At 52.3% G+C, this 19,388-nt stretch overlaps 1 protein-coding gene across 1 annotated transcript; it reads right to left on the bottom strand.

Moving 5' to 3' along the window:
- Positions 1 to 3,388: 3,388 nt before the first annotated feature.
- HAS1 (hyaluronan synthase 1) lies at positions 3,389 to 13,264 on the bottom strand. Its single transcript, XM_082710153.1, has 5 exons — positions 12,985 to 13,264; positions 8,222 to 8,929; positions 6,795 to 7,020; positions 6,038 to 6,170; positions 3,389 to 4,404 (listed from the first exon to the last, which is right to left on the bottom strand). Exons 1-5 carry the CDS (start codon positions 12,991 to 12,993, stop codon positions 3,729 to 3,731), a joined length of 1,752 nt encoding a protein of 583 aa, XP_082566279.1. The 5' UTR covers positions 12,994 to 13,264; the 3' UTR covers positions 3,389 to 3,728.
- Positions 13,265 to 19,388: the final 6,124 nt, after the last annotated feature.

Raw genomic sequence — 19,388 nt, 5'->3', positions numbered from 1 at the left:
GTGGAAGCGGGAACCAGTGTTAGGTGCTGTGGTAATCCAGACAGCTTTAATCCAGGAAGGAGATGCAGCTCGGGGACAAAGTGGTGACAGTAAGGAGCAGTGATTCTAGATCTGTCCTGAAGGTAGAACCAGTGGGGTTTGCTGATGAATCAGAATATTGGGTATGAGGGGAAGAAAGGAGAAGGGGCATGTGTCAACAGGCATGGCAGTGCCAATGTCTGTAGAACCCTCTGCCAGGACAGGAATATTCTAGATCTGCACTGTCCATTGTGGTGGCCTCCAGCCACCCATGGCCATGAGGCAAGTCAAATGTGGCCAGTGACACTGAGGAGCTAATTTTTTTTTTTGACGATTTTATTTATTTATTTTAGAAGGAGAGAAGCAGAGGCAGAGGGAGAAACAGGCTCCCCACTGAGCAGGGAGCCGGATCTGGGACTCCATCCCAGGAGTCTAGGATCATGACCTGAGCCAAAGGCAGATGCTAACTGACTGAGCCCCCCAGGCACCCCTGAGGAGCTAAATTTATAATCTTTTATAGCTTTAATCATTTAAATTGTCCTTCATCTATGAAAATAAAAGTCATAAGTGTCTGGGCATCCTGGTTATAACTCTGGAACCCTCTTTGTTTACTTGACTAGGGGCTGCTGGAAGGCAGGGACTGCCTCTTATTCATTTCTATATTTGCAAACCTGGCAAAACATGGAATTCAGTAAATACTTGGTCAATGATTTGGGGACTAATTGATATCATCAAAGAATGAGTGAATGAAAAAAAAAAAAAAAACCAAACCAATCCTGTGTGGTAGGGGCCACTGTTGAGCACAGTGTGGTTCTAGCATTTTTTTTGGCCTGAGCAGCTGGAGTGTCAGAATTCCGTTTACTGCTGTCGGAAGAGCAGGTTTCATGTGGAATGAGGAGGACAGATGAGGGATTGGGTCTGGTAAGGGAGGTAAGGGAGGTATCCCAAGTGGAAGTGTCTTGGAGGCAGTTGGGTAGATGAGTCTGAAATTTAGGGGTGATGTCTGATCTGAAGATACAAGCGGCAGAGCCCCCTTCCCAGGCATGGAGCGTGAGTGAGGTATCCAGAGCCATGCTACTGGTTACACAGAGGAAATGAGTGTAGATGGATAAGAGAAGTGGGTAGGAGGAGGTTTCTCCAAAGTTAAGCAGTCCAAACTATAAAGAGGAACTGAGAAGGAAAACAGGGGGAAAGCCAGGCAGCTAGCTGCAGCATTCTGAAAGCCAAGTGAAGACAGCATTTCATGGGGAGAGGGATCAGCTGGGTCAGATGCTGCCACATGGTGAAAGACAAGGCCTGAGAATTGACTACTGGTTTTAGCAACGGGGACATCACTGATGAACTTGACCAGAACCATTTCCATAGAGCAGTGGTAGGGGAGTCATCTGATTGGCATGGGTTTAAAAGTCAGTGGGAGGCCACACTTGTCATCAGGGAAATGCAAAACAAAACCACAGTGGGATACCATTTCACACCATCTGGGAGGCTATAATCAAAAAGTCAGGTGAGGGGTGCCTGGGTGTGTCTGTCTGTCTTAGCCTCAGGTCAGCGTCCCAGGGTCCTTGGATCAAGCCCCACATCAGGCTTCCTGCTTAGCGGAGGGTTTGCTTCTCCCTCTCCCTCTACCCCTCACCCCATTCAGCTCTCTCTAATAAATCTTTTTTTAGATTTAAAAATGATAACAGGGCGCCTGGGTGGCTCAGTGGGTTAAGCCACTGCCTTCGGCTCAGGTCATGATCTCAGGGTCCTGGGATCGAGTCCCGCATCGGGCTCTCTGCTCAGCAGGGAGCCTGCTTCCTCCTCTCTCTCTAAATTTAAAAAAAAAAATGATAACAAATGTTGGTGTGAATGTAGGGAAATTGGAACCCTCCTCCTTTGCTGGTGAGAATATAAAATGGTATAGGCACTGTGGAAGCCATCTGGCACTTCAATAAATTAAACAGGTTCACCACATGACTCAGCAACTCCACTCCTTGAGAATCTCCCTGGGGAGAACTTAACCCGTGTTCACACAAAAATTTGTATGTGAATGTTCACAGCATTATTCACAATGGCCCCAAACCAGAAACATCCCAAATGTCAGTGAACTGATAAATGGGTAAACCAAATGTGACACATCCCTGTGGTGGAATATTATTTGGCAATAAAAAGGAATGAGCCAATGATACATGCAAATCTGTAGAGACAAAGTAGATTATGGGTGTCTAGGGCATCGAGGTGGTTTCAGGGCGAGGAATGCAAGGGACTGCCTGTGGGTATGGGATTCTTTTTTGGGTGACGAAAATGTTCTAAAATGAGATTACAGTAATGATTGCACAAGTCTATAAACTTACTAAAAACCACTGAATTACACACTTGACATGGCTGAACTTTGTGGGAGAGAAATTGGAGACAAATGTAAACAGCTCTCAAGGAGTTTTGCTGTTAGAAACGAGATGGTATGGGGTGACCGACTGGCTCAGTCAGTAGAGTATGCAAAAGATCTTGATCTCGGGGTTGTGAGTTTGAGCCCCATTGCGGGTAGAGATTATCTTTATAAAATGAGACTGTAGCTTAGGAGGAAATAGGTCAAGACAGGGAATCTTAAAAATCAGAGAGTGGGGGGCACCTGGGTGGCTCAGTCGTTAAAGCATCTGCCTTCAGCTCAGGTCATGATCTTGGGGTCCTGGGATCGAGCCCCACAATGGGCTCCCTACTCAGTGGGGAGCCTGCTTCCCCCTCTGCCACTCCCAATGCTTGTGCTCCCTCACCGCTCACCCTACCAAATAAATAAACACATTTTTAAAATGTATTTAAAAATCAGAGTGACAGCACATTTGAATGCTGCTGGGAAAGACTTGTGGGGAGGGAAGAACTGATGACATGGGAAGAACGGAAGGCGTGAGATCTTTGAGTGGACCCCAGGGCATGAGGTCCAGTGCCCCGGTAGAAGGGGTTGGCATTGAAGCAGACAGCTGGCCCTCAGGAGTGGGAGTAGGTGGCTTGTGTGGGCACAGACGCAGATCACTGGGAGGATCAGTGAGATGGGAAGCAAGGTAAGGGTAAGGTGCTAGGGGTTTGAGGAGACAATGTATGACTTAACCTTTCTTAGAGAGTAGCCAAGTGGACAGACCAGGAAAATGTCCTCTGCGTCACCTAACCGTGTTCCTGCATAGCAGGCAGTCCATAAGTACCTGTGATGAAAAGATGAGAAATTTTGCCCTCACAGCTGTGACCCATGGAATTATTAGCCCTGTTTCCTGAAGAAGGAGCCTGTCTCCATTCAGACAGCTTGCCCCCGAGACAGAGCCACGAGTCCCCAGCCTTCAACACTATAGCCCTTCAGTTCTCAAAAAAAAAAAAAAAAAAAAAGGTGGGTGGAGACCCAGAAGAAAATAAATAAAATTCTTTATTACATCCTAATCACACAGTACAAATGGATATTAAATAACAACCGGGAGGAAGGAGGCCCCAGGACAGCGTGTGGGGACTCTTGTCCTCCCACTCCTAAAAATCCACGCCCTGATCAATAAATACCCCTCCCCAGAGACCCTGAAGTCCCAGCCCCAAAACAGTCCAGGCTGAAGAATCAGGTTGACACCCTCACTTCACAGAGGAGGGAAACCGAGGCCCAGAGAATCACCCAGCAAGTTCGTGGCTCCCTGGGGCCCCTGCTGGTGTCCTCTCGCTTCCCTTGAAGTCCCTCGGGTGAGCAGCCCGCACACCTGGACTCACACCTGGATCCGGTAGCCCCCCGACCGCCGCCGGCACAGCCTCCGCACGCCCACCCAGTAGAGCGTCAGCATGACCGCCCAGTACCCCACATAGGCGCCGGCCCCTGCTGCCAGGTGGTACGCCTCGGCCGCGCGAGAAGGGCCGCTCCAGTCGGCCCGGGCCTCGTGTACCACGCTGCGGACCAGGCCCCCGAGCAGCAGCAGGGCCCAGAGGGCCAGCGGCAGCAGGGGGACGTAGTTGGCGGCCAGCTTGCGCCGGCCGGAAGTGCCCCAGCCGCTCTGGTTCATGGTGGCCAGCGCCAGGAACTTGGCGGGCAGGAGGCCGCCCATGTAGAGCGGCGCGTAGAGCGAGAGCAGCACCATGCGCGGGCAGCCCCGCAGCCAGGCCGCGAAGGCTGCCTTGGCCAGCGCCACGCCCTGCACGCACAGCAGCACCCACAGCAACGCCCACGGGCGGCCCGCGTAGAAGAGCCGCAGCACGGTGGCCGCCACAAAGAAGGGGAAGAGGCCCGAGACCACCGCCTCGTAGGTCATCCAGGCGTGGTGCCGGTGCCACCAGAGCGCGTTGTAGAGCCATTCTCGGAAGTAGGACTTGGACCAGCGCGTCTGCTGGCTCAGCCAGCGCAGGAAGGACGAGGGAGTCTCGGAGTAGCAGCGGGAGCGGGAGGTGTACCTGCGTGAGAGGGGACGGGGCAGGCCATCAGCGCCACCCTCCCTGAGGCCAGCACTGGGGTCAGCGCCAGTCCGACTGCCCCAGGGTTGCAAGCTTTCTTGACCTCCCTGGGCCTCCTGTTCTCAGAAGTCAAATTGGATGGACAAGGATTCCTACTTAATAGGGCTGCGGTGAGCCCCAGATCAGTATTACACGCCAAGGACAAATCCGTCGTACTTGCTCAATAAGTATTAGCAACTACTACTGTTTGCCTGATGACTAATACCACGACTGCCGTTACTAATGTCATTACAGTTAACTGACCTATTACTAATGCTATCACTAACTGATTACGAAGACTCCAGAGCTCACTCTTCTTGGCAGGCGATGTTCCTCCCCGGAGGCAGCCGTTTGTTGGGGCTCAAGGGACCTATCAAGCCCTTCCCGTGGCCACAGTGGACACCCTGGTCAAGCCCCACCCGATTGGCAGCTAAGCCTGCCCAAGGCTAGGATCCCGTTTATGAACCGTCATCGGGTGGCCAGAGACCGTCAAGTTTGGTGGAAGGTGTCAAACTACTCTGTCCCCATGGGTATTACTTGACAACCGTCGCATCTCCTTCCCCTGTGCTGTCTGGCATCCTCAGTAGCCTCCCTGTCCTTGTCTCCTGCAGTCTGTACTCAAAACAGCTGCCAGAGGGATCCTGTTAGAACAACACGTCACCCTTCTGCCAAGAGCCCTCCCATGGCCCCCTCATCTTCGTTCAGAGTTCTTGGGTGGCCCATAAGCCTCTCTTGAGTACACCCCATTACCACTCTGTCCTCGTCCCCTGAGGCTCTCCCCCTTGCTAGGGCTCCAGCTGCACCCTTTCCAGCCTCCATCCCTTCTCTTCCTAGGGCATCCTGGTTAACATTTCATACCCTGCCCCCAGACTCTCTAAGCCCTTTTCCCGGCACATCAGTTTTCCAGCCCCATTAGCCAGCCTGCTACAGGTTCTGCTTAGTCACTGTCTCCCCAGTAGGCGTAAGCATGAATTCCTGTCTCCTGTCAACTGCTGCCTCCTCGAAGCTTAAAACATAAGGGGCGCCTGGCTGGGGAAGAGCGTGCTGTTCTTGATCTTGGAGTCCTAAGTTCAAGCCCCACATTGGATGTAGAGATTACTTAAATAAAACACATTGTAATGAATGCTTGCCTTGTGAATGAATGCATGAGTTCCCTTGGTGTACCCCCAAGTTCTCTCTGGCCCTTTCATGGGGTCTAGCTTTATAGATATCTCCTTCCCCCGAACTCGTGGTTGAACCCATACTCCCCAAGTCTCACTGAATTTCAGCTCTTCCTGATTCTTCTTGCTCACACTCTTGTTAGATCCCACGCCCTTTCCCTTCCCACCACACTTGGATTGATTGGCACTGCTGGGGCAGAGCCATCCTGCCCCATCTTGAGTCCTGTCTTCTAGATGCAATTCCCCCACACCCTCCTTGCCTCGCTGGGTCATACAATCAATGTAATGGCACCCCTTCCAGTATCTTCCAACGCTTCCTGTCTCATTTGGGAGAGCCCACTGTCCCACAAGATACTTTGGGTTTGGAGAATTCCCAACACACACACACAGTCAGTGGCCTCCACACACCCCTGCTACCTGAGCCCCTGGCTTACTTGGTGGCATAACCCATGCTGAGCATGCGGTTGGTGAGGTGCCGGTCGTCTCCGAAGGTGCAGTGAGTGCCCAGGAACTTCTGGTTGTACCAGGCCTCAAGGAACTGCTGCAGGAGGTTGTTCCTGTATAGGCCTAGGTGGGGGCGGGGAGTGCAGGAGCATCAGCCTCTACTGTAACCAGTACTGTCCCTAGTCCTATCTCCTGCTCAACTCACATCCAATTCTGCCCTCATCCTCAACCATCTCAATCCTGTCCTCAGCCCTGGCCCCAGCAACAACTCCAGCCCCAATTCTCTGCTCAACACCAATCCTTCTTCAACTCCATACCCACCCCAAATGTGCCCCAATCCTGTCCCTGAACTACACCCACACCCACTTTGACAGCAAAACCACCCCAACTCCATCCTCAACCCCATATCCATCTTCAGCCTGATCCCCTACTCACCCCTATCCAAATACCCTTCACCAACCCCAAACTTGGCCCCAACCCTGTCCTTGACTCTAATTCCATCCCATTCACTCCCCCAAACCTTTCCCCATTCCCTATCTCCATCCACACCCTTCTCCAACCCCACGAAACACCATCCCACCTCCAGTCCAGTCTTATCCCTATCCCAAAGCCAGTCTTATCCCTATCCCAAAGCCTTGTTGCAGCCCCATCTTTGTCCCCAATCTCAGTCACATCCTCAGGCCATTCTGGCTCCCTCTCGTCCCATCTGCTCTCTCCATGATTCTCCCAAGCCCCACCCCTGCTCACCTAGGGGACCGCTGATGCAGGACACACAATGGAAGTAGCTCTGACAAGCCCGCTCCACATTGAAAGCCACCCAGTACCGGAGGCTGCTTAGGAAGCTGACCCAGGAGTCCAGGGGGTTAAGGATCCGCACGTCCCCCCCAACAGCCCCTACCCGGGGGTCTTCATCCAGCACCCGCACCAGCTCCAGCAGTGCCATGGGGTCCAGCCTTGTATCCGAGTCACAGACCTGGGGGGTGGAAGGGGCCAGGATCAGGCCAAATCCCTGCCCAGGGTTGGTGCTTGAGGAGAGAGGACCAAAGCGTAGGGAACTGCTGGGACAATCTGCACCCAATCCGAACATAATTTAAATTTCGTAGTCATTTTCAATATCTAGTCAAGAGGACCTCCCTAAGACCCATAGCCTTGTATCACACCCTCCTCTGGCATGTCAGTGCGACCTGTAACTTGCTTCTAAACCATAGATATGGCAAAAGTGATGGCACATAACCCCCATGATTATATTGCCTTATATACAAATAGTAAAGGAGTTTTGCAATGCAATTAAGTTGCCTAATCTATTGAGATTTTTCTGGGTGGGTCTGACGTAATCAGGTGAGCCCTTTGAAAGAAGGTCTAAAAGTCAGAAACTTTCTCTTGCTGGTCTGGAAGAAGCTGTTTTATGGCTGCAAGAAAATGAATTCTGCCCACAAACAATGAGCTTGGAAGAGGTCCCTGAGCCCGACATAAGACCCAGCTCCAGCTGACATCATGATCAGAGCCTGATGGTACCCGAACAGAGGAACCAGTTAAGCTTTGCCCAGACTCCAGATTCCTGGAAACTAGGAGATAATAAGTGTTTTGTTTCAAGCTGCCAAATTTGTGGTCATCTGTTAGGCAGCAATTGAAAATTAATGCAGTGCATTACTGAATGAATTTCTACATTGGATGAAGACAGGAAGAAATCTCCACACTGAAGGGGTGAATAAATAAAACAATGAATGATTTCTACCTTGGATGGATAAATGAATAAATCTTTAGATTGATCGGATGACTGGATAGATGCATGGGTGAACGAGGGAAGGAAAGAGTCTGCATCCAACAGGTAAGTGAGTGAATAAAATAAACGAATGACTGTGAGTGATGACAACTACAATTTTTTAAAAATGTATGAGTAGGAGTAAAAGGAAGAGAATGAATGAATGAAGAAAGAGAGGAATTAGTGAATCTCCACACGCATGAAGCAAACGTCTCCTTATTGGATGGACGGACAGAGGAATCTACGAAGGAATGTGCGACCAGTGACCGAAAGGATCCCTACACTGAACGGCTGGATAAACAAAGGGAGTTAGAAACAGGTCCATGCCAATCTCTGCCCTGAAGGAAGACTCCTAGAGAAGACGGATTTCGAGCGTCAGGGCCACGGTGGGGCGCAGGCACCTGTCACTCACCTGCACGTAGTCCACGGAGTCGCCAAGTGCCTTGAAGGCCGTGTACATGACCTCGCGCTTGCCGCCCCAGCGCTGCGCCACGCACACGCACCTGTGCGTCCTCACCAGCGCCTCCACCGCCAGCCGCCCCGGGTCCTCGGCCTCCACCTCCCGGTAGGCGCCCGCACCTGCAGCGCCCGCCGCTGCGGGTTCCCAGGGCTGGTGGTAGTTGCCGTCCCATACGTAGGTGGCGGGGTCCTCGTCGGCGAAGACCTCGCGGAACATGTCCACCATGTAGAGGTCCTCGGCGCGGTTGCCGTCCACCACCATGAGGACGCGCAGCCGCGCACGCGGGTACTGAAGGGCGCGCGCGGACGCCAGGCACTGGCGCAGGTACGCCGGGTCCTCCTGGTAGGCCGAGATGGTCAGCGCCACGCTGCGCGCCGCCGCTGCGTCCAGGGGCCCCCGCGCCGCCGCCCGCCGCGCCGCCGACGCCACCCGCCGGTGCTCCAGGTACGCGAAGAGGCTCTGCGCCACCAGGTGCGCGGAGAGGAAGGCCCCGTAGAGACCGAAGGCCAGGAGGCCGTAGCGATCAGAGGCCAGCGGCACCCCGGCGGCGTAGGCCCAGGTCATGAGGCCCAAGATGAGCAGCGCGAAGGTGATAGTCAGCACCCGCCGGGCCAGGCCTGAGCAGTGGCGGGCGGCCTGGGTGGGCTTGGGCACATCCTGCTGGGAGCAGAGAGGGGATAGCAAGGGGAAAGAGTCCTGAAATCCTCTTGGAAAGGGAAGGAAAAACCTATGGTTTTTTCCCCAAAACCAATACAACATCCCCTTTTTGTAAAGATCTCCGAGTACTGCAAAGTTATTTTCACTAATGAAAATAATTGTGGCAAACACTGAGCAAAGCTCAATGCCTGATTATATTGATTCTAATACAACACCCCCCCCAACACATTTTTTTAAAAGATTTTATTTATTTATTTGACAGAAATCCCAAGTAGGCAGAGAGGCAGGCAGAGAAAGAGAGGAGGAAGCAGGCTCTCTAGAGCCTGATGTGGGGCTCGATTCCAGGACCCTGGGATCATGACTCCAGTCGGAGGCAGAGGCTTTAACCCACTGAGCCACCCAGGCGTGCGCACACACACACACACACACACACACACACTTTAAACAGCTCCGTGTTAAAAATCCGTGAGGATTACACTCAACGAAATGTCACAGTTTCATTAACAGGGGCTCTCCTCCTCTCCCGCTTCTTAGTGACACATAAAATAGCACTCATCTCACAATGAAAGGTTCCTTAGGGTTGAGATCATCATCGTCGTCTTAAAAATAATGTAGTATGGTAGGTACCAGATGCTGCTGTAAGTTTTTATAAAAACCAAGTTATTTAAATCCTCACAACAGCCCTATGAGGTAGTACTGTCATCCCCATTTTGCAAAGGAGGCAACTGAGTCAGAGAGACGTGGAGCAGCCTACCCAAGGTCACACCTGGATCACCGAGAAGCCAGGATTTGAACCCAAGAATCTGATCGTTGAACCACCAGCTTATATACTGGCTTTATTCCTCAGGAGAGCTGGGCAGGGATGGGGGGGCAGGGGAGAGAAAGAGCAGATAATGTTTACTGCCACCATATACACAGCAAAACTGGGGACTGATTAGCCAGGAAAAGTGGCTTGCTCAAGGTCTTGAAGCTCACAGGTGGAGGAGTATTTTCTCTGACTTCCCAAATGCATGACCACATTCTCCTTCACTGCTCAGGTTTCAAACAGGGCCAAGTGCCTAGTATATGTTTTGGGAAGAGTTCAGAATCAGAGAGAGGGGTTGCCTCCATTTTCTTGTCTCGTAAAATGGGGATTTAGCCCCATTCTACACGCCAAGTACTGCTCCAAGTGTGGTCATTACTGTTACTTGCTCCTATTACATATAAGGAAACTGAAGCACAGGGCGGTGATGCTCTTGCCTAAGGCCATTCAGACAGTTTGGCTCCATCATCTTCTAAACTCCTGTGTCACCAGCGCCCATCTCATGGTCTTTTTTATGAGTTAAATGAGTCATGAGGGTACAGATTCGTGCTGTCCAATACAGGCGTCACCAGCCACATGTGGCTACTGAGTCCTTGAAAAGCAGCCAGTATGACCAAGGAACTGAATTTTTTATTTTATTTAAGTTAAATTAATTGATTCAATTATTGGAAAGCTTTTAAGTATGTTTGAAACAGGTAGGGTGTAGGAAGCTTCTTTTTTTTTTTTTTTAAGATTTTTATTTAATTATTTGACAGACACAGATTACAAGTAGGCAGAGAGGCAGGCAGAGAGGGAGAAGCAGGCTCCCTACTGAACAGAGAGTCCTATGCAGGGCTCAATCCCAGGACCCTGGGATCATGACCTGAGCAGAAGGCAGAGGCTTTAACCCACTGAGCCACCCAGGGGCTCCAAGCTTCTTTTTTATTAGTAAATTTTATGAACTCTAAATGCAAATCAAGTGTCTCCAATGAAAATACAATATCTGGGGCGCCTGGGTGGCTCAGTGGGTTAAAACCTCTGCCTTCAAGCTCAGGTCATGATCTCAGGGTCCTGGGATTGAGCCCTGCATAGGACTCTCTGTTCAGCAGGGAGCCTGCTTCCCCCCCGCCCCCCGCCCCACTGCCTGCCTCTCTGCCTACTTGTGATCTCTCTCTCTCTCTGTCAAATAAATAAATAAATAAATAAAATCTTTAAAAAATTATAGATTAGCACAAAAATGTGCTACACATCTGGATTCTGAAGGCTTCATTTGGGAAAAAAAGAGAGGAAAATGTCTCGCTAGTATTTTTGCATTGGTTACATAATGAAATGATAGCTTTTTAAATCTTGCTATGAAGTTTTATGTTATGTTATAGCAAGTACAGTCTGATGCATCTATTCATGAAATCCTATTTCTGAGAGGTAGCAGGGTTTGGCACTCTACAACCCTCAGGCCAAATGCTTGCTACCCTCTTTACTACAACCCTGCAAGCTAAGACTAGTTTTTAGGTGTTGTTGTTGTTGTTGTTGTTTAAGATTTTATTTATTTATTTGAAAGACACAGAGAGAGAGATCACAAGTAGGCAGAGAGGCAGGCAGAGGGAGAGGGGGAAGCAGGCTCCCTGCTGAGCAGAGAGCCCAATGTAGGGCTCCATTCCAGGACCCCGAGATCATCACCTGAGCCAAAGGCAAAGGTTTAACCCACTGAGCCACCCAGGCGTCCCAAGATTTTATTTTTAAAGTAACCTCTACACTCAGTGTAAGACTTGAACTTACAACCCTGAGATCAAGAACGCTCAGGAACACTTGGATGGTTCAGCTGGTTAAGCATCCGCCTTTGGCTCAGGTCTCAATTCCAGGGTCCTGGAATCGAGCCTCACATGGGGCTCCCTGTTCAGCAGAGAGTCTGCTTCTCCTTCTCCCTCTGCCTGCTGCTCCCCCTGCTTGTACTCTCTCTCTGTGTCAAATAAATTTTTAAAAATCTTAGAAAAAAAAAAAGAATCATATCCTCTACCAACTGAGCCAGTTGGGCATCCCTAGTGTTTACACTTTTAAATGGGTGAAAAAAGTAAAAAGAATAGTATTTTGTGGCATGGGAAAATTACATGAAATTCAAATTTCAGTATCTTTAAATCAAGTGTGGCTATGTGCCACGCTCTTCTGTTTACATATTGTCTATGGCTGATTTCACCCTACACCAAAGTTGAGTAGTTGCAGTGGAGATATGACATGTAAAAACCTCAAATATTGACCATCTAGCTTTATACGGAAAATGTCTGATGACCCCTGATACATCGGGTTATATAAAATATATTATTGAAATTAAGTTCACCTTTTTCTTTTTACTTTTAAAAATGCGGCTACTAAAAAATTTCAAATCATGTATGTGACTCACATGCTGTTTCTATAGGATATGGCTTTTAGCTTCTATAGGTAGAGCTTTTAGCCTAGTAATCATTCAGTATTAGTAATTACATTATTAGTACTTCTGGAATTCTCCTTCTCTGTCCTTTTGCTCCAAACCTGGTCCCGTCTGACTTTCTCCATGTGGCCCAGTTTGTGCTGGGGATCGCTGAGATCTGTGTCCACTGGAGGGCTCTAATGCCAACACTCAGAAACACACCGGTATCTGCTGTGGACACACAGCCCCTCACATATATTCACACGTGACATGACACACAGAATGTGCCCACATAGGAAGACATTCATGTTCTAGAACTAACCCCAGACACCTGCTCTTAGAATTTAGCCATCCTGAGACCCGCACCAAAAACCACACAGGTGAACTTGAGAATACAGGCCCTTGGGCAGGAAGGAGCTAAACCAGGAACGGATACCCACAGAGCAACAAACACACAGGCGCTGTGTGTCTGGGTGGGAGCAAAGGGACAGAGCTTCAGAAGATTAGTAACAGTTAAGGTTGAGCCCTATGACATGGCCATTTTGAAAGAGCAAAAGTGACCAGATAGCCGTGATTTCATTTGGTTCAACTTAATAGTCATTGAACACATAAAAAGTAGAAATCCGGCCACATGTCAAGCAAATACAGCTCTGCCTCGCCCACCCGCACCTCGCACGCAGACACAGCGGGTTCCGCAACCACTTGTCCCATCTCACACACTACAGACGGGATAGCCACCTTCACAAGGGGATGGAACCCGAACGCTCCGACGGGGTCACTGTCCCACGGTCGCCATCACGCACAGGAGCGCGCTGCGCCTCCCCCACCCCCCACGGGGTCACACAGATGCCAGAGTCCCCGCACGGCCGCACGCACCTGTGTCATCGCTGTGGGTCCCGCGGGCGCTTCTCTCCTGCTCGCTCCCGGGTCTCGCTGTAGCTGGGGAGCCCCCGGGTCATTTGAAGACCGACGCGGGCGGGGGCGGAGGAGGGCTGACGTCAGGGAGGAGCTGGGCCAGGGGCTCTGAGGTCACGGACGAGCCGGGCAGCTCCACCCGCTTCCCGCCACTGCCCGCACCCCCACGCTCCACGGCCTCCCTTCCCAGGGCCTCCGTCTCGTCCTTCCCTGCCCTCCCAGGCCTCCTCCTCTGCTCTCTGCTCTCGTCCCCCCTCTTGTCTCTCTCCATTTCTGCGCTCCTCTCCCTCGCTTTCTACCCCACCCCCACCCCCGTCTTTCCTCCCGTCTGCCCGATTTCTCGGCCTCCCTCCCGCATCCCAGCCGCTCCCCTCGAAGCCCCGGGGACGAGAAAGTGCGCACACGTGCGTGGTTGTGGGTGTGGCCGCGCGCACTGGCTGTGAGGCCCGCTCTCTGGAAGGAGCTGTGAGTGCTTGTGGGTCTGCATGTGTGCGCGTGCGAGCGTGTGCCAGGGCCCCTGGAGGGGGCTGGGCACTGGGATTTGTCCCCCAGGGGCTCCACGGTGAACCCACAGAGTTGTGGGTCAGCTGCCCCCAGGGAGCCCTGGGAACCTGAGTCAGAGTGAAGGTGTCAGTGGCCTCACTTAGAGGGGTCCTGGAACCTCTAAGCCCCTAGTCGCTCAGGACCAGGAGTCTCAGTGATGAATGTCATTGCTTCCATACTTTTCCATGATTTCAAATAACAAAAACTCTGTATTTCTTTCTCTCTGTTCCTCTTTGGGTGAACTGGTGATGCCCATCTCTCTCCCTCTATAGATGCCTCTGTTTTTCCGTCTGTACCTGTACATTCCCACCTCCTACTCTCTATAGATCTCTGTCACCTTGTCACTCTGGCTCTACCTCTCTGTCCACCTGTCTTGTTCTGTCTCCTTCTCCTGGTGTGTTCCTGTTTCTCTCCATGCCTCCCTGTCTCTGTCTTTCTCTCTCCCTTTCCTTCTGTGTCCATTTCTGTCTCCTTCCCTCTGGGTTTCTGTCTGTCTCTTCATTTCGGACTCTCGGTCTCCCCAACTTTCCTACTCTGTAGGTCTCTCTCTGTCTTCCTTTCTCACTCTCCTGTGTCTCTGCCTTCATTTTCTTTGTGTTTGTCTGTCTTCTGTGTTTCTCTCTGAATATCCATATTTATATCTTTTCTTGCCATCTCCCTATTTTGGTTTCTTTGTTTGTCCCTGTTCCTTTCAGTGGCTGTTTCTCTTTGTCTCTGTCTCTGTCTCCCTCAGTCTCTGTGTATCTTCTTCTGAGGCTCCATCTGTATGTGTTTTTCTTTTTTCTTTTTTTTTAAGATTTTATTTATTTATTTGACAGAGATCACAAGTGGGCAGGGGTGGGGGGAGCAGGCTCCCTGCTGAGCAGAGAGCCCAACTGGGGGAAGAGAGCTCGATCCCAGGACCCTGAGATCATGACCTGAGCAGAAGGCAGAGTCTTTTTTTTAAAAGATTATTTTTATTTATTTATTTGACAGAGAGAGATCACAAGTAGGCAGAGAGGCAGGCAGAGAGAGAGGGAAAAGCAGGCTCCCTGCTGAGCCGAAGGTAGAGGCTTTAACCCACTGAGCCACCCAGGCACCCCGTATGTGTTTTTCTGACTCAATCTCTCTCTTTCTCTCATTCCCTGCTTCTCTCTGACTGTGTTTTCTGTCTCGAAGTCCTCCTTTCTCCCTCCCGCTGCTCCATCTCGTCTAGACTCTCCTGGAGCTTTCCCCTGCAGGGCACCAAGTCCTCACTCCCTGGGTTTTCCCAGGGAGTCAGGGTGTGTGGGCCCATCACTAGCTGGGGCCTGGCCTGAGCCTGGCCGTTGGGGAGAAGGCCAGTTCAGGGCCCAAGTGAAAGGCACCCCGCCCACCTCACCAGGGTGGGGCGCGTCTCTGACGCTGTTGCCAGGAGCCTGGCCGCCTGGTGTCTGGCTGTGTCAGGATGATAGATCCCCCAGTGGGAGCTGAGCCCAGAACCGGAGGGGAGGGAGATTCCTCTACCCCAGAGTGGGGGTGGGGGCAGTCCAGGCTCCACTCAGAAGGCGGGCATTTGGCTGCCCAGCCCCCACCGCACCCTCCCCGGGTGGAGCAGCTGTATAAAACCAGATGTTTCTAAAACCAGAGTGTGGATGAAGCAGGAGGGACCAGGACTTTAAACCCCAGTGGTTTCCACTTCCAGCATCCAGGAGTCCTGGCCTCAGCTCCCTCTTCCCTCAGACCCAGGAGTCCAGACCCCCAGCCCCTTCCTCCCTCCCAGAAGTCCAAGCTCCCAGCCCCCTCTTCCCTCAGATTCACATGTCCAGTTGCCCAGAATTCCTTGCAGGGAGAGATGACCAAGGCTGGCAGTAGTCAAGACAAGGACAGATGAAACCAGGCACTCACTCCCACAGGAGGCAAGAGGTACTGGCAGGATCACCCCCTGCTCCCCCAACTAATGGCCATCTCTAACACACCACTCCTGTGTAGGCTGATCTCTGTTCCCTGCCCTGGGTACTCGGTGGCCCTCCCAAGACTTCCATCATCATCAGAAAACCACGGGGTTTGGTTTCCAGAAAACCAGGGCAAGAGTAAAGATTGGGGAGATAATAAGGCAGGAATGGAGAAAAGGCAGGGGAAAAGAACATTTGTGCATTGTGGGGATATCTCCTGCACAGCTGGTGGGCCAGGATCTTGGCTGGCTGATGCCAGGCATGCAGAGATGACTCAGACCCGGGCCCTGCCCTTGTGGAGATGCCCATCTTGCGAAGGAGACAGCTGTATAAACAGAGGATCAAAGACCAGTGCGAGGATGCACCAACCCAGCTGGAGAACCAGGGTGGGCTTCCTGGAGGAGGTGATGTCCAGGAGAGGCGAGTCCTGACTAATGAGGAGTTAGCCAAGGTAAGGGTGGGGGTGGGGCTGGTGGTCAGAAAGTGGAGTAGGAAGGGCATGCAAAGCAAGAAATGTGCTGGTCAGTCCACAAAATACAGGTGGTTTGATGTTGTAGAGCACAGAGGGCAAAGCACGGGGTTGGTGGTTGGGTGCATAGCTGGGTTTGCTGCATGCAGGGTTTTGATTGGCAGATTCAGGGGCTGGGATTTGGTCTGGGGGTGGGGTGCTGGAGGGCTGGGAGCAGACTGGGATGGGGGTGCGGCTCTGGGTGCCTGTGAAGGACAAACTGGATGGAGAGACGGGACTTACAGCAGGCAGGGGTGTCTGAGTGGGGTTAGATCAGGGTCTTCTCCGAGCCAGTCTGAGCTGGGACGCAGGCAGTAGCTGTGGAGCTGGAGGAAGAGGGGAGAGCAGCGCGAGGTTGAGCAGAGCTCCCTGCGAAACCCAAGGAGCAAGGAGACTGAGAGGCCACTCACTGAGCCTTTCATCTGAGCTTCTTCTGCCTACATTTGCCTCATTTCAAGGCAGGTACACTTCTCAGTGATTGTCTCCTGCGGAACTAGAGAGAGCAAGGGCCCCAGAGAAGTAAGGCGAGGAACTTGTGGTGATTTGTTAAATACTTGAGTCCAGGCAAATGTGTCTGGGTGGGAATCTGCAGCGTGTCCTGGGTGGGAAGGAAGTGCTTTGGAAGAGTGTAGATAGGGAGAGAGAGAGGAGGGAGGGAGAAGGAAGGGAGAGAAACGGAGAGGGAGAGTGGAAGGATGGAGAGAGAGGAGGATTGAAAGAAGGAAATGAAGGAGGAAGAAGGAAAGAGGGAGGCTGGCTTACCCCACCACCCTAATCTAGAAGCCTGCCCCCCCCACTCCTGTTCCCCTCTACCTCCCTCAGCTCTTTCCCATTTGTCAGAGCAGTTTCCACCTTCCTGCACAAAGTGTAAGTTGCCCGTTTATTGCCTTTCTCGTATAATGTGCACCTCCCTTGTTAGAACACAAGCTCCATCCATACAGGGTGGGCTTTGCCTGTTTTGGTCATGACTCCGCTCCACTGGGATCTGGACCTGTGCCTGGTACAGTAGGTACAGTAGGTGTTCAATAAGTATGTGTCAGATGAATGAATGGGATCCTGATGGAAGACAGAAAGGGAGGTAGAGAGAGGAACGACAAAGAAGAGGAGGAAAAGGAGAGAAGTAGAAGGAACAGGGAGGGGAGAGGAACAGGGAGGAAGGCAAAGTGGCTGGAAGAGAGCCCAGTGCTGGGATCCCCCCACCCCTACCCAGCTGCTGGCGGGGGGGTGGGGGGGCAATCCCTGAGTGGACAGTAGAAGCTCCCAGGGAGGTGGGACCCTAGGCAAGTCACCCCAGGGTCAGCAAAGACCCAAATCTGGAAGCAGACTGCCTGTAGACTTCCAGGAACTCAGAAGCCTTGGATGAGGCCGGGACAGCGGCAGCCCAGGGGGCCTTTCCCCCACAAGCCTGCATTCTGGGAAACACCGAGGCCTCCAAGATTCTGCAGAAACCCTGGAGGGGAGGGAGAGAGGGAGGCAGCAGTGACTGCATGTCCACCTTCAGCCTCTAGGAGGAAGTTGTGGGGCCTTCGGGGGCCCTGTCCTCCCTTAACCCTGTCCCTGCAGCTTGGGACGCCTCATCCTAGTTTCCTCCACTGCTCCTGTCCATTTCCCTGGAGGAAACAGAAACAGAAAGAGCCACAAAGAGGGACTGGAAGAAGAAAAGGAGACTTCTTTTTCTGGGAGTTCTGTCCTCTCCCAGGAAAACAAGAGAAGGGTCTCCTTTTTTCAGAGAGGGAGGCCTGAGAAGAACAGTTTCTTAGCCAGAGTGATGCAGCAAGGAGGCAGCAGAACCAGAAAAGAAGGTCACTAAGGGGGGTGCCTGGGTGGCTCAGTGGTTTAAGCCTCTGCCTTCGGCTCGGGTCATGATCTCGGGGTCCTGGGATCGAGCCCCACATGGGGCTCTCTGCTCAGCAGAGAGCCTGCTTCCCCCTCTCTCTCTGCCTGCCTCTCTGCCTACTTGTGATCTCTCTCTGTCTATCAAATAAATAAATAAAAATCTTTAAAAAATAATAATGATAATAAATTAAAAAAAAAAAAAAGAAGGTCACTAAGGGAGGAATGGCTGGGGCTGGATCTCTCGGTCTGCGGGAGGAGAGATGGGGGGGCCTGCACTCCTGGGTCTGAGAGAGGAGAGGATGGGGTCCTGGTTCCTGGATCTGATGGAGGAGGTGGCTGGTGGTCTGGAGCTCTGGGTCTGAGGGAGGAGGGGTTGGGGTCTGGACTCCTGGGTCTGAGGGAGGATGGGATGGGGACCTGGACCCCTGGTCTGAGGGAGGGATCTGCACTCCTGGCTGCTGAAGAGGAGGCCTGGGGCTGGACTCTCTTCTGAGCTCCAACAGAAAGAGATCCAAGTTACTCCCGCTCACATGGCTTTGGCTCCGAGCCTCTATCACTTCCTTCCGAAAGCGGTCCACTGTGAACCACTGTGAGTCCACTTCCAACACAGGCCAGCCCCTGATCCAGCCCCTGATGAGTTTCCACGGGAGGAACACAACTGTCTGAGTCAGAAGGCAGATGCGAGGATGTGGACTTGGAGGGACAGTCTGGGGCCCCCAAGGAGGAAGCGGTTACTTGTGTGTTCTTGCCAAGGAGCCGTTTCCTTCCTCTGAGCCTCTCTTTCCTCATCTGTGAAATGGGAGTATCTCAAGTTGTCTCTCACAGGGTAGCCTTGCAGATTCAGGGAGAGGGAGTGTCCCCCTGGCACACTGCTATGTGAGAAACATGTTAGCTATTCCCAAGCCAGCGGCACGGAGGGTCTCCATGAATGATTCAGGCGGCAACAGGGACCCTGGCCACCTCAGCTATGGGGACTCAGCTCGGCAGGGTCTGGGAGGGGCGCATGGCCTGGAGCCAGCTCCTCCTGGGTTCCAAGGCTGGTGGCCTTCGGCAAGTCATGTCCTACCTGGGCCGAGTGCCCCCTTCCGCCCACAGACAAGGAGAGCCTGTGGCCACACTGCTGTGCGTGGACGGCACTGTGTTGGCCACAGAGCCGATCCCTGGGACCCAGCTTCTTCAGCTCCAGAGCAGGGTGAAAAGACCTGCCCACTGCAGGCTATTTCGAGGCGTGTGTCAGAATTTGGGGAGTGGACAGTGTGTAGTACAGACGGTGTGTCACAAAGGGGTGCCCTTTGGGCTCCGGATGGAGGAAGTCTGAGGAGCAGATGCCGGGAGCCCCCTCTGTGGTCAGTGCCGCAGCCACCCGGGGCTCCGACCACAATGCTGGGTGATGGGGCAAGGAAGGTACGCAGCCTGCCTGTGCTGTCTCCTGCCAGCACCTGGGCTGTGGGTTTCCGACCCGCTCTCATCCTGGCCCTTGTGCCTCTGATGCGTGTGAGGAGTTCTCTTTTCTGAATGCCAAAATTGGCGCTCAAGGAAGGAAGGAAGGTAGGTGCCCCAGTTCA

This window comes from Mustela nivalis (assembly GCF_964662115.1).
Source record: "Mustela nivalis genome assembly, chromosome: 18".
Lineage (NCBI taxonomy): Eukaryota > Metazoa > Chordata > Mammalia > Carnivora > Mustelidae > Mustela > Mustela nivalis.
Note: the sequence above shows the minus strand (reverse complement) of the source record. Positions and strands in the feature narration are given on the sequence as shown.